The sequence below is a fragment of the Barbus barbus genome (genome assembly GCF_936440315.1).
Source record: "Barbus barbus genome assembly, chromosome: 43".
Classification (NCBI taxonomy): domain Eukaryota; kingdom Metazoa; phylum Chordata; class Actinopteri; order Cypriniformes; family Cyprinidae; genus Barbus; species Barbus barbus.
Genome location: NC_136721.1, coordinates 13,269,268 through 13,284,539, shown reverse-complemented (window position 1 = coordinate 13,284,539; position 15,272 = coordinate 13,269,268). Strand labels below are relative to the sequence as shown.

General features: G+C 37.0%; 1 protein-coding gene across 2 annotated transcripts in view; it reads right to left on the bottom strand.

The window, feature by feature from the left end:
• Positions 1-13,988, bottom strand: part of ncam1a (neural cell adhesion molecule 1a) — a 222,069-nt gene extending 208,081 nt beyond the window's left edge. For both annotated transcript variants that reach the window (XM_079405265.1, XM_079405266.1), the window contains exon 1: positions 13,792-13,988. In XM_079405265.1, the coding sequence (XP_079261391.1) occupies positions 13,792-13,843 (52 nt within the window). In that variant the 5' untranslated portion in view covers positions 13,844-13,988. The remainder of the gene's footprint in view (positions 1-13,791) is intronic.
• Positions 13,989-15,272: the final 1,284 nt, after the last annotated feature.

Sequence of the window (15,272 nt, the reverse complement as noted above, 5' to 3'; positions counted from 1 at the left end):
ACGGCCTCTGGATGTGGAGACTGCTAAAAAGAGAGATTACAGCTGTCTCAAACCAAGCTAAAGTGTCATATTATTACCAATAAAGTGTACCAAGTAAAATACCTTAATTTGGATGAAAATATTGGATTGAAATATTTCATTGAAAAAATGGAAATATATAAAATACAAAAAAATAAAGAAATAGTGCATAATGATAGTATAATATAAATAGAACAATAGTATATAATGAGTTTAATGAGCAAATATGTATATATGAGCATATAATGACAGAATATTATACATAAACACACACGTATATATATTTATTTATGAATATTCTGAACTTTTCATTTGCCCTTTTTAAAAAATTAAGGAACAACATTTAATTATATATATTTAAATATATCCTTCTGAATTCCTTTGTATTCCACTAAAACATAAACCAAAAAATAATCAAAAAAGTTGGGTGAGTATATATATATATATATATATATATATATATATATATATATATATATATATATATATATATATATATATATATATATATATATTTATATATATATATATATATATAAAAAATGTAATGTTGTTCCTTAAGAATAATTATAAAAATGGCAAATCAAAAGTGAATGAATGAATGAATGAACACTCATGTTGTTCCTTTTGAATTCCACCATTCCAAAAAAAAAAAAAAAAAAAAAAAAAACTTTAGTGAATAAATAATGTCAGAATATTCATGTTTGAGTGAACTGCTCCTTTCTAATTCTCTGTATGCTGATACACCAGGTGTGAAAATTCAGAAATTTGAATGGGCGATACATTTTAGACCCAAGCACCTGTGTGACGGCCTCATTTATGCACCACAGGAGGATTAAAACGAATGTTGCTCTGTGCTTTCATCTCAATAACGTGCTTCGGAGATGAGGTGAATAACACTAAACTCACAGTTGTTACTCTACTGACACGGCTCCACATCGCAGCCACTCCACACCATCTGTCCCAACCAGAGACAGACAAACAAATGAGGAAGCCTCTTGGCTACAAAGATCAACAATCACCTCTTTCAGCCCTTACAGCAATCTGCTGCACATCCATAGATGCTGCACTAAATGCTTTTCAATCGTCATAGATTTCCCCCACCTGGACCAAGTTTAAAAATAATCAGCTCAATACTGCCGAAGACCACCTGCCTTTTGTGCTGTCCAAGCTAAGATAGCACACGTCTTTTGTAGGTGGAAAGTAGTTTTTAAAGTATATTTCTGAAATATCACGCTAGTCCTAAAGTAAGAGCAAGGACCTACTGACATCTGATATATTCAGGCTGATATGTGAAAAACAAAGTAGAAAATGCAATTTTAAAACTCATGAATGGTTAGAGGACATGTCATGGATATGTTCTTGCCTTATGCCTAACCATAATAAGTAGAAGTCAATATTAATAGTTTACATATTAATCATATATAAACATGTTTCATTTTGTAATGAGTAATCTTTCCAGTTATTCAATGTTTACTCCATTCATGCTGAAACTACAGTACGGCGACACAAAAGATAAACGTAATACGACTGAATCTACTGATGATACAATCTCAGCCAATGAGAAGATATTGATTTATATATAGTTACACAAACAAAGATTTTGGCCAATGATATTAAAATGTGAGTATGGGTACCTAGCAGCCCAGCAGTGAAGTGAACACTGAAGATATGTTAATTTGTAATTGTTCATTTTAACTGTGAATTTTCTTTCTAGTATGAAAAAAAAGAATAATTGTGACATTACCTCAAAATTGTCTTTTATATTTGAAAAAAGAAAACCCTCTCTTTTTTTAAATGTACAGGTTAATACACAATGTTATAATTCTCCTCTTTCCTAAAACTTCCTTTTTGTGTGGAAAATAAAAGACAACTCTTTTTTTTTTTTTTTTTGGTGACAATGGTCACCAAAAGAGTTTGTTTACCCACATTCTTCAGAATGTTATCTTTTGTGCAGAAGAAAGAAAGTCATACATGTTCTTCTCTATTACTCATGCCACTTTTGGAAGTCTGATTCATTGTGATTCATTGATTCATTCAGAAAAGAAGTTGTTTAATGAGGAAGCAAATGATGACAGAATTTTCACTTTTGAGTGAAAGTTTGTCTATCTCTTAAAAAACAATTACAGTGACAAACCTCCAAGATCCTTGAAAATGTGGCTTCTCAGAAGAGGCATGCATTGCTGCCAGAACTGAGAACACATATCGGTTATCTCTGGCTTCTCTTTCCTTTGTTCTTAAAACCTAAACAGATGTTCAAACCAAGGATTTTGCGCCAGTGATCTAACAGATGCCCCTTCAGCTACTGTAACCCACAGGATACATGCAGGAATGAAAACCCTGCTTATGAAAACATCTTTTCAGAATACATAATCCATAGTAATGTTTCCATACACTGCGAAAGTAATTTCATACATCCATGATCAAGGAGAGTGAGAAAAATGACTGTTGAGAGAGCAGACACTTTTTTTTTTGTCTAAATCCTTAACCTTTGTTGCTCAGAGCGCTACCGTGCTGCCGAGTCAAAGGAAGAGAAGACTATTTTTGTTCTTTATCACCCAAAACCTCTAAACTCCTTGGAAAAGACAGCGACTTTTACAAGAGTTTGTCTCCCAGCAGGCCTCAGTCCTGCATCCTATCAAAACAAGAAGACATATGAAGGAATGGACTAATAAAACACCCTGCTTGTTTTTAGCCCAGGGCTAAGATTAATACAGCAAATATTATGGATGTTTGGCAGCACGCATCAAGACCATCACCTCAGTGGTCTTGTAAACAAAAGAAACAAACCTATCGACCATATTTCAAAATCAGCAACTACTGTTAGATTGAACTTGCCTCTTACACTAACCTATACATTATAAATTGATGAGGAATAACTACCTAAAAAGCAGTTAAGCAACTTTTAATTTTCAGTGATGTAATAATAGCTAAGTTACTTTTAAAAAGACGCAGATATATTTTCTATAAAAACACTACACTGCTAATGTGTCACGCTGCTCTATAGCAAATACAGTCGATAAACAAACATGCTCTTCTTAACAGTCCTCTATTACTCATGCCATGTTTGGAGGTCTGATTCATTGTGATTCATTGATCCGTTCAGACAAAAGATGGTTTATTAAATGAACTGCAGATTAATTTGAGTCCTTGAGCAAAAAACTGTTATGTAGCTACATTCAATTTTGTTAGTAACATAGCTAACTTTTTTTAAAGGGTGGCTTGACTGTAGTTGAATATTTTAAATATGTGTAGCTCATAGCTTGGCCAGCTACAGTTTTGAAGCAGATTCCACAACAGTGGTTTCACAAACACTTTGTTCTGGCTGTGATTCAAGCGAAAGGAAAGACGAATGACGAGAACGACAAAAGCACAGGAAAAGCAATCAAAGGTGAGGAGGCAATCACAGTGGCGACATCAGACTCTCCATATTCAGTTGAATTGCCTACTATGGGAGCAATTGATTATGTCAACAGCCATATGGCTTTGTGCTGGGAAACTGTTGGCGGGAAATGAATTAGCACACACTGGAACCACTCTGAATGCCCCGAGTCTCTTTCTACGATTTCATACAAGTAGCAAATCAAATGTCAAGGGCGTGTACTACTACATTTGCTACCTGGAAACAGATTCACTGATACAGGCATGGAAATTAAAAAGTGAAAAATGCAGATTTGTCCCCTCTCAAGAAAACTGGCAACGGGCAACAATGCAACGAATTGCCAATAAACTGACCACAACTCTCAAAAAAGCATCTTGGTGGTAAATACGTGTGCTTGAAATAGGATACTTCATTGCAAAATGCCAAGGAGACTAGAATGCTCCTTTCCATGTGGATTCATAAGTTATGCCATCATTTTTTATGTGTTGATGGCTATGAGAGAAAAAATGTAGATGTGTTCTTTAGAGCTGTCAGTAATGAGTGGTCGCAGCAATACTACGATGGCATACACATTTGCTATGAATGGTTGTCTGTGAGTAAAACACACGCCTGAAGGCTGTGAAATCTCTGCAGTTTAAATTAGAATCAAGTTTGTCTGATCTGATTACATCAGCACGCCTGTGGCAGAATCAGATGTAATACTGCGTTAGATAAGCAGTGGGAGACATACAAGCAGTCTTGTCCAGACAGTAAACACAGAGAGATAGAGTGCTGAAAAATATTTTTAGATCTCCAATGAAAATTAAGACAGAAATGTGCTAAAAATATTCATATCACACTGCTTTTTTTGGACTTCAAGCCATGCTTCTAATTCAAAACTACTGTCTTTGTATTTGCTCTTGTACTTTGGCCCTCCAACCCCCCTGTACTCACTCTTTTGTCTTTTCTCTGGTTATTATTCTTCAAATTTAGGCCAGTGCTTGCAGGGATTCCAGAATGTTCTTTTTGAACATGAACTCACAGGCTCCAACTAAAAGGTCTGGGTCTTCCACGGGCAAGAATTTCATCATCAACATTGGTTAAATTTTGTGATTTAGAGACATCTTTGAGGCATAGTCTTTTCCAGTCAAACTGGAAAAGAACATTTAGTTGTAGTTCCCAAACATAAAATCCTACAGCTCTCTAGAAATGAACTTGAATTCTTACAAGTTGTAGCATCCAGCGGTTGATTTTTTTTAATTAAGAAAAAGTAGGATTTTTTAAAGTGTTGTTTACGGAAATCTATTAAAAATACAGTTTTAAAAAATAATGTGAAAAATTATTAGAATTTATAGCTCCATTTGAATATTTTTTAAAATGTATTTTTTTTTTCCTGTGATGGAAAAGCTGAATTTTCAACAGCCATTTATCCAGTGTTCAGTGTCATATAATCATTCAGAAACATTTCTTATTATTATAAAAAAATTAATTAGTTAAACATTTGTGCTGCTTCCTATTTTTGTGGAAACTGATTTTTTCAGGATTATTTTCATGACTCTTTCAAGATGTCTTTACTGTAACTTTTCAGCAATTGAATGTGTCCTTGCTGAATAAAAGCATTCATTTCTTTCAAAAAAGAGAATCTTACTGACCCAAACTTTTGACGGTACTGTATAGAGAACTGAAAAGTGACATAACCTAAAACACAGTTCAATTCAATTTAAAGTCAAGGTTTTGCTCTCATTTCAATATGCAGGTGCTTTTCATTATGCCATACAGTATGCTATACAGTATTAGATCTCACCACAACACAGTAGCAGCGTGTTTGCTTACTTCTGCATCATTTTTACACAAGAACTATAAGCTAACACATGACAGCAGTTCTAGCAAAGCAAAGAAGCTGCAAAAATGTAATATGATCACGTGCAAGCTATTATGCCACAATCAGGTAATATTTTGAGCTGCTAACTGCTTAAATCAAACCGATTAAGATAGGTTGCCATCACATATTACCTTTTGAAACTCTGCTTTTGGCAGTCATTTGGCATGACAAAATTAGCACAACACTTTTATCTCATTTCATCGTGACATTCACTAAAATGGTTGACTCTGAATGGATAAAGCTGTGAAAATAGTCCTATAATTATTCTGCTTGCCGCAAGTGGAGGGAAACAGTAACCTTATGAAAGTGCTTTGGGCTGCTCTTGTTTGAACACTGTGTGGTAAGGAACTCAAAGTATGCGCAGACTTTGTTTTTGGTGGTTTTACCCGGAAATCTACTCCAAATTCCTTGAAGTGGGGTACAATAAAGTTGAATCTTGGAGACGAATGTCTCTGGACTGCAGCATCTGAATGTTATTACCATAGCAAAAGCCTACAGAACAGCTAGATGAACATGTTTAAAGTTCAGCGAAATGCATTATTACAAATATCAAAAATAATGCATGATGCAGAGGAACCAACAGTGATACATTCAAACGCATTAGTCTATATCCAGTAACTATTGGATGATGTCACAATCATTGCTACGCATTACAACATAATAGATGAGTCATTCAATGGGATTAAGAGACTTTCAAGCTGCACCTTCAAGGTGAAGGGTGTAGTTTCTGTGCCCCTGGAGACACCAAAGGGAACTGCAATCTGTTTGTTTGAGCCAGAGGAGGTCTATAATACTTGGTGAAAGCCATGCATTAGTGTTCCCATTCATCTCAATGGCAGTTTCTCGGCTAGTGCAGACTCCCTTGGAAGTATGTGAATTGAAATCTGTCATCTTTGCTCATGCATTCAATTCTGGGCACTTTAGTTCTGCATTTAATACTTCAAAAGATTTACATTCAAAATTGCATCAAGTCTCAACAATGCAAAGACATTGATTATAACTGTGCATGTACTTGACTCAACCAGTGGCATGAATTTGGGGCATGTATTTATCTGAGCAATAGCAGATAAGCAAAGTTGTCTGAAATTAGTCATTATATTTACAGTTCTGTTTTGTGCCATTAGTGGTGCAGAAATTACACATTTGAATTTTCCAAGAGCAAGCAAAGCAAAGAGAAGAGAAGCAGAAAGTTGTGTTTCTGGTTTAAATGTGTGTGTGTGTGGGGGGGGGGGGGGGGGGGGGGGGGGTGTAAGACAATGTTTACACTTGCCTCTCAGCCTGCGACTTTAGAAGGCCCTTCTACTTGAATTAGGAGAAATCTTTTCAGAGATGGGTTGCAGGGATCAGGGGGTCGCTTTTCAGCATGACAAAACCAAACCCATTTCCCTCCTCTTTTTTGCCTCCAACACTCTACAGGATGCCTTCGGAGCTTACACAATGCAAATCAGTCTGAGTTCCCTTTCAGAGAGTGATTAATATGCATAGACGGCCCATCTTTATCAAACAGCACAAAATGGAAAACAACTGGAGAACATTTGGGACGATTGGATTTCAGTCAGCTTGCGGAAAATAAAATGAATACATTTTTACAAGAAGGAGTCACAGTGTGAACAGTACAGCATGAAAGCATTAAAATGTTTTTATCTGGTGAAACATCCAGCGATATTACAGCATGGGGGCAAATCTCTCTACCAGATCACAATTCCTTTCAGCTCTGATCTGACGCTTATGTTTTCATTGGCATCGGTCTTAGTAAAGCAATACCGTTATGAAATTCACTCTTTAATGACCATACAGAAGGACTCTGTAGGAGGAGAGGTTTAGAGGTGGACTCTTTACCAGTAGAGATAAAATATCTGGTCAAATTTAATGAGACTTTTAAGAAAAGTGATAAATTCATTTTTATTCAGCAGGCATACATTCTCTGAGAAATTTAAAGAAAAACTGTAGAGAGCCTGTCATTCATTTATGTGCCATAAAGAAGACTCATCCTTGAGTTAAAATCAGTTGATTTAATTACGCTCTGTCTGCGAACCAAAATAAAAAATTATATATATACACTCACCTAAAGGATTATTAGGAACACCTGTTCAATTTCTCATTAATGCAATTATCTAATCAACCAATCACATGGCAGTTGCTTCAATGCATTTAGGGGTGTGGTCCTGGTCAAGACAATCTCCTGAACTCCAAACTGAATGTCAGAATGGGAAAGAAAGGTGATTTAAGCAATTTTGAGCGTGGCATGGTTGTTGGTGCCAGACGGACCGGTCTGAGTATTTCACAATCTGCTCAGTTACTGGGATTTTCACGCACAACCATTTCTAGGGTTTACAAAGAATGGTGTGAAAAGGGAAAAACATGCAGTATGTGGCAGTCCTGTGGGCGAAAATGCCTTGTTGATGCTAGAGGTCAGAGGAGAATGGGTCGACTGATTCAAGCTGATAGAAGAGCAACTTTGACTGAAATAATCACTCGTTACAACCGAGGTATGCAGCAAAGCATTTGTGAAGCCACAACACGCACAACCTTGAGGCGGATGGGCTACAACAGCAGAAGACCCCACCGGGTACCACTCATCTCCACTACAAATAGGAAAAAGAGGCTACAATTTGCATGAGCTCACCAAAATTGGACGGTTGAAGACTGGAAAAATGTTGCCTGGTCTGATGAGTCTCGATTTCTGTTGAGACATTTAGATGGTAGAGTCAGAATTTGGCGTAAACAGAATGAGAACATGGATCCATCATGCCTTGTTACCACTGTGCTGGCTGGTGGTGGTGGTGTAATGGTGTGGGGGATGTTTTCTTGGCACACTTTAGGCCCCTTAGTGCCAATTGGGCATCGTTTAAATGCCACGGCCTACCTGAGCATTGTTTCTGACCACGTCCATCCCTTTATGACCAGCATGTACCCATCCTCTGATGGCTACTTCCAGCAGGATAATGCACCATGTCACAAAGCTCGAATCATTTCAAATTGGTTTCTTGAACATGACAATGAGTTCACTGTACTAAAATGGCCCCCACAGTCACCAGATCTCAACCCAATAGAGCATCTTTGGGATGTGGTGGAACGGGAGCTTCGTGCCCTGGATGTGCATCCCACAAATCTCCATCAACTGCAAGATGCTATCCTATCAATATGGGCCAACATTTCTAAAGAATGCTTTCAGCACCTTGTTGAATCAATGCCACGTAGAATTAAGGCAGTTCTGAAGGCGAAAGGGGGTCAAACACAGTATTAGAATGGTGTTCCTAATAATCCTTTAGGTGAGTGTATATGTATATAATAAATAATTTTAAAAAACTGAGCATTGAACTTCATGACGTTATCTTTAAAAACTAGCAAAAACAGTAATAATGTTAAAACTAGGGCCGGGACTTTAACGCGTTAATTTAGATTAATTAATTACACAAAAATAACGCGTTAATTTTTTTTAACGCATTTTAATCGCACTTATTTTTGCACCGCGGAACGTTTCTCACTGGATGAGTTTCGACGGACCGATTATACTGGAGCACCAACTAGCGTCAGAACGGACTTGCGTTCGTGGAGACCGGTCTTGGCTAGGGCTGGGTATCGAGTTCGATACTTTTTAGGCACCGACCGAATTGCCTCGATACCACCGAGTATCGAAAAACGTCTTGTCGTTCGGTACCAAATTTCGATACCTAAGGGGTTAATCTCATCACATCAGTGAGCCAATGAGCCTGCATCACTAGCTGTGTTTGACTAGAAACGGCGACGTGCAGATTGATCAGTGTTTGACCTCCGCGAGAGCGTTTCGAAAGCGCACGGAGCAGTCAGCTCTTTAAATCGCGCGGTTTGTTTATTATACACAGACTGAAGCGTGCGTGACGCTCGCGGTCATTTCAGCGTCTGCCGCCTCACTAAATGAGGACATGAACAACATCTCCAGACCTGCTCTGAAAGTCACTTCATGAGCATTTTACCGTTTGATTCGAGTAAAACTAACTCATCTCATATACACACAGAACTGTAAAGGTATTCCAGGCAACCCGTCAAAATAAAAGTTCGGTTTTAATATTAACGGTATTAATATTGTTCAGCAGACAGTACATACTGCTACTACTAGGCTACTATTAAAATTAAAACTTTTTTTTTTTTAGTAATGATCACACAACAGTTATTCCATGTTTTAATTTTAATAGTAACCTCCCTTTGTTTGCCAAAATAAATAAACTTTGATTTTCAATAATTTAAAGATAAATTAAATGAATGTTTTATGTCTTCATTTGAAAACCAGATACAGAACACAGAATTTCTGAGGAAAAATAAAACATTTCATTAGGCTATTTTAAGAATAAATTTAAATAAACTAAGTTGTTTTTATGCATTCAAATAATTAGACATACTACACCAGAATTTAATAACAATAAAACATATGGTGAAAGAAAATAAAACACCCACTTATGAAAGTGGATGAAGGTTTTACATTTCTTGAAGTCTTTAACAACCTAGAAATGATGATTCTGTCTGAGCTTTGTGTTTTAAAATGAACACGCACTAATGTAAACGTAGCCTAACAGATGTGTAAACTGAAAACTATTTGAACTTTATTAAAATTATTTATTTATTGTGTTGTATATATTTTGTTCCTTTGTGCAGTGGCTCAGGAGATGAGGCTTTGAGTCTGTATAAATATCAACAAGCTAAAAAAAATAGTTTTTTCAGATAATGTAATCTTATTAAAACTGATTTTATAAAACTGGTATCGAAAAAAGTATCGTTCAGGAACCGGTATCGAACTCAAGGTATCGGTATCGATATCGAAATTTTTTGAACGATACCCAGCCCTAGTCTTGGCAAGCTTCCTTGGAAGAACGAACTCGGAAGGACGCGAGAACACAGAACGCACACTTATGAGAATTGAGATGTAACTGACCGCATAGTCTCAGCATAAGAAATGGCCAATGAACAATAAATATTACAAAATGTCATATCATAACTTATTAAAACATTTCATACTATTATAGATATTACTTTCATATAATTGTATTGTTTTATTTTACAGCGTTATATGTTTTACTGTTAAGATTCATTTTAATATGCCAATAAAAATGCAGACTTTCTCCGGGTCTTATAACTTTATTAAAATTAACCAAAACAAAACGATAAATGTTTACTTTCAACTTGAAGAGCCGTTAAGTATTTGTGAGAGCGACTTTAAAGCTTACAGGCTTCCGTACACCGACCACCCACAGCGTTTTCTGGGATTTCTAACGGCTCGATTCTCTCAAGTCTACACTCGATGCATCCTCAGTTTCAAGAACATATCCGGGCACTTTCATGCATCCTCTGTACTTGCGTTCTTGAGAATTGGAACTGAACTTCGGCGGTTAACGAGAACACAAGGACGCAAGATCGCTGAAGAACGCATATTGAGAAACAGACAAAAACAAACCACAGTGAACATGGACAAAGAAGCTGATGAGACCGCTTTGGTTGGCCCTGTGGATGGGAAATTTAAAAATCCATATAAAAAAACTTACTTCTCACTGTTCTCAGGTCAAATATTTATATGCGATTAAAATGCGATTAATTTCGATTAATTAATTACAAAGCCTCTAATTAATTAGATTAATTTTTTTAATCGAGTCCCGGCCCTAGTTAAAACAGAAAGCTGCACCTGAAATATGAATGAATGCCTGCACACACTATAAAAAAATCTAAAGTTGAGATTTTTGAGTTTTCTCAACTTGTTTTTGTAGGAGATTTATGGATTTTCTCAAATATTTGTTGCATAAACTGAAAACAACAAGTTGAGAAAACTCAAAAATCTGCTGAAGCTGGTTGCCTTAAACTTTTAAGCTTTCTAAACTTTTGATTTGTTACAGTGAAAATCACCAAATTATATATATTTTTTTTTTTACCACATGGTTACTGTTACTCAGCCAAAAGATGGAGATTCAAGTAATTTCACTCTCTTCCAGTACTTTCATACTAGCTTTGAACTTGCCACAGAGAGAGGAGTTCCAGATGTTCACCATCTTGCAATTGTTTCATTATTTTCCTTCAAGTGTTAGCTAATCTACTACTTTGCCCTTCTCTTGAGGTCAGGGACACGTACAGTTTTTAAAGCCCCCTAAACTTATTTTATATCTCTTTAAACTTCTTCAGAGGCTGATGTATAAGACTCCCTATTTGGCTCTTTGTACTTTTAATACACTGAAGCACATCCTGAAGAAAAGCAGTTATTCGTGATGTGGGGATATGGGTATTTAATCTGTATTCAGCACATGCAAACAGCTCTCTGTCAACATCAACATGTCAGCACCGTGCAGCAGTGTGTGCCTCTACACTATAACAGTCACTTTAATGATGTATAGAGATAAGGAGGGAGCAAAAAAAAGAATGACAGATGCAGGTGTTCTGTACCGTTACACCTCAAAACAAAAGCATTGTTTAAACCACCACATACTTTAAAACGGTTCATATTATTTCAAGTCTTCACTCTCTGTCCTTTTATCTCTAGATGTACTTCCTCTTTTTTTCACACATACGCAGTGCTGATGGTCGGGTGAGAAACTGAAACCACCCCTAGATATTAGACAGCTAGGCATTATACATAAGCACATCTTCCTTACTCCTTATAATTAACAATTATATTTTTCCTATCTATATAAGGTCATACATAAGTCCTGAATACTTTGATTGGATGAACATAAGATAAACTTCCAAAGATTTCATCTAATAATAATTGTACTATATAAAAGCAAACACACTAGACATGAACTCACAAACTCCATCACTTTTTAAATAGGACGCATGTACGGACTGCACTTTTTACCATCCTGCCCTAATTACACACAAATTAAGGACACCTTCTATAACCTGCCAAACACACCAGGACAAACTCCCACACCTGCTAGGAGGAACCTCAAACCTGCTCAAACCAGCTGCGAGGTTTGTGAAGTCCTGCCATGACAAAAGGGCAACCAGTGGGACAGGACCACCGACTGGAAAATAACATCATCCCTCTGCATCATGCATACAAATCATAACCACTAACGGCTATCACTGTACAACACCACTCCATTTCACAAAGCACTTATGTGTAAATATAATATGCAATCTGAGTCCAATATCCATAATACAATACATTTGTGACCCTGGACCACAAAACCAGTCATAAGTCTTTCATGCCAAAAATCATTAGGATATTAAGTAAAAATCATGTTCCATGAAGATATTTTGTAAATTTGTTGATGTTGATCTATGTTGATCTCATTAAAAATCCATTAACATCTGGGTAAATTTGATAAGATTAATGTCTACTTGCATTATTATTCATTTCTTTTTTATCCTAGATATCTTTAATGCTATGCATATGTGCACAAGTATAATGTTAATGCTTTGGCAATATAAGCTTCTGTTTTGCCATGAGAAAGAGATGTGGGGGGAGGGGGGGTGACAGAATATAATTCATTCCCGCCCAAGCCTTACTCTCTGATTGGCTGGAGATGATCATCCATGCATTCGAATCATTTCCCAAATAATCACATGAAACATTTTTGGAACAGTTCCATTTATCATTCTTATTTACGCACTGCACTCATAAATCACACTTTCGCTTAGTTTTCTAATTGGCTGCCTGGTCTGCTTGTAAACAGCCTGGATATGTATTATAAATGCATGAGAAGTGTAACTTTAGTCTTTAAAAGAATGTTGCAGGCATTTACTCACACTAACGCTGTTCTAAACCCGTTTGACATACTTTATTTCTTCAGTGGGATACAAAGGCACAGGCAAAAGGTTAGAGACGGACAGCCTTAGTCACCGTTCATTTCAATTGCATCTCGTTCCATACAATGAGAGTGAATGGTGACTGAGTCTGTCACTCTGACAACATCTTGAAGAAAGAAAGTCACAGAGAGGTTTGAAACGACATCAGGGTGAATAAATGATATAATTTTTTAATTTCTCGTTGAACTATTACTCAAACAATCACAAGGGTAAACTAATTCAAGGGTAATGCAGAGATGTTCCAGTAGCTCAACACGAGCAGAGCGCCAGAGCTGCGCCAGCACCACCGTGACCATCCCGAATATGAACAACACACGGATGAAAACACACACATTAAAAACACCACACAATAAACTTTGGCTGGCTATTGTGACGGCAACCAGGTGGTTGTTTTTCCTGTCCCCCAACACAAATCTCAAAGGAGCCAGTGCGCAGTAGCTAATGTCCACACAACCATAAACAACGCAATTTCGCGCTCTTAAAATGTCAAGTATCACTACTAGAAGTGCGGTTTGTTTTTACACAGAGATGCTAGACTTCATATCCCACCAAAGAGTTTGTTTAAATGAAACGGACGGCTAGATATAAAGCGAGGCAGTTTGCGAAGCTGTATCACTGAATGAACCGCTCAAACTACCTCGCATCCCCATCCTCAAGCTCGCTATAACTGCTTCTGTGCTTTGGAGTCAACGCGCCACGACAAACAAGGATGCGAAAGGATACAGTCTAACACAGTGCTACTGATACAAGTGCATTTTACCTGCATAACCAAAGAGAAGAAATGTCCAAATGAGATCCCTTATCTGAAGCATTGCAATCGCTTCCAAAGGTATGCTCCGTGTAGAATAGGTAGAGAGAGTTGGTTCAGTTTTTATCTAAATGACTACGATGCTTTGTCCCTGTTTCAGGTTGCTGTGATATCATGAATTGGTCCTCAGCCGTTGACACAGAATGCGCTCCGAGCAGCACAGCGAATGAGTGACAACAGCCGCAGCACGCACAACATGAATTCATCCGCCAGAGCTATCGTATATGGAGCGCGCTGGACACGGGCGTAAACTAGTGCACGCACTTTATTCAGTCTGGTGCCGCTGCAAATCACAAACAGCAGATGGTGCGCTCGGGAAATCTCGTCATGGACTACCGGGATTATTCGGATTAGGAATTCTTGTAAACTCAATGGCGGGATTTGTTTCCCCTCACCAGGCTCATTATATGTGAGCGGCGTCGCAGTAATCAGTCTTTTCACCTACTGCACGTGCTGCAAATGCAAGGGCAAATACAGAGACAAACAAATAGAATTCAAGAGAGAATTGCTCTATTCAAATTTATTTAATTAACCGTACTGCATTTTTTCATGGGAGTAATGTGTTTTTTCTTGGTGGCATAAAAATAGGCTATGGTAGGCAACAAAATAATGCATGGAAGATTTTTACAAAATTATCACAAGAAAACTGTTGCTAAATAGCAGGTGCTTAACTATCAAATGCAAAACGGATCCAAACGTAGAGGGATAGTTCTGACAATTCTGCTATCATTATCTGATGTTGTTACACACCCATGACTTTCTTTCATACTTTTGTGGAACACAAACTAATTGAATTCCAAAATATGAATCCTAAATTACCAAATAGTTCCTGGCAGAAGAATGCTAAGGAAATTAACAGTAAATTATTTAAACAATTAATAAAATAGGCTATCCTAAAAGAATATGAAATATATTTTATTAAATCTATTTTATTCATTTATTTTTAATATTTAATGTTCATTTATTTTTACTGTTTACTTAGTTTTTGTCTACTTTGTTTTATTTTTAGATTATGTGAGAAACTAAAGACTCAACAGTGTATTTACTGAGGTCTTCAGATCCTCTGTGGAGTTAAAAGGGAAGATAGATGGCTTGCGATTTGCCAATGTCCTGGTTTTGTCCCATGAAAAGGTCAATAACAATAATTCCCTACAGACAAGACAGGAGTTGCATGAGGAGAGCATTGCTTCAGACTTATCTCAGTCATTTGTTGCTGAGTGTGAAACTGCATTCCTTGAACTATCAGAGGTTAGAGAGGAGAGGGCTCCTCCATCTCGGTTTTCAATCAGAATTCCACCCGGTAAGGTGAAAGCATTGAAAATTCTTCCACACACTGCTATGGCGGATTGACATGAGCCTTTTAAGGATAGAGTACTTAAATTGCCCCTCTGAATGCTGGAGAAAAGAGAAAAATGCAGAATTAGCCTTTCATC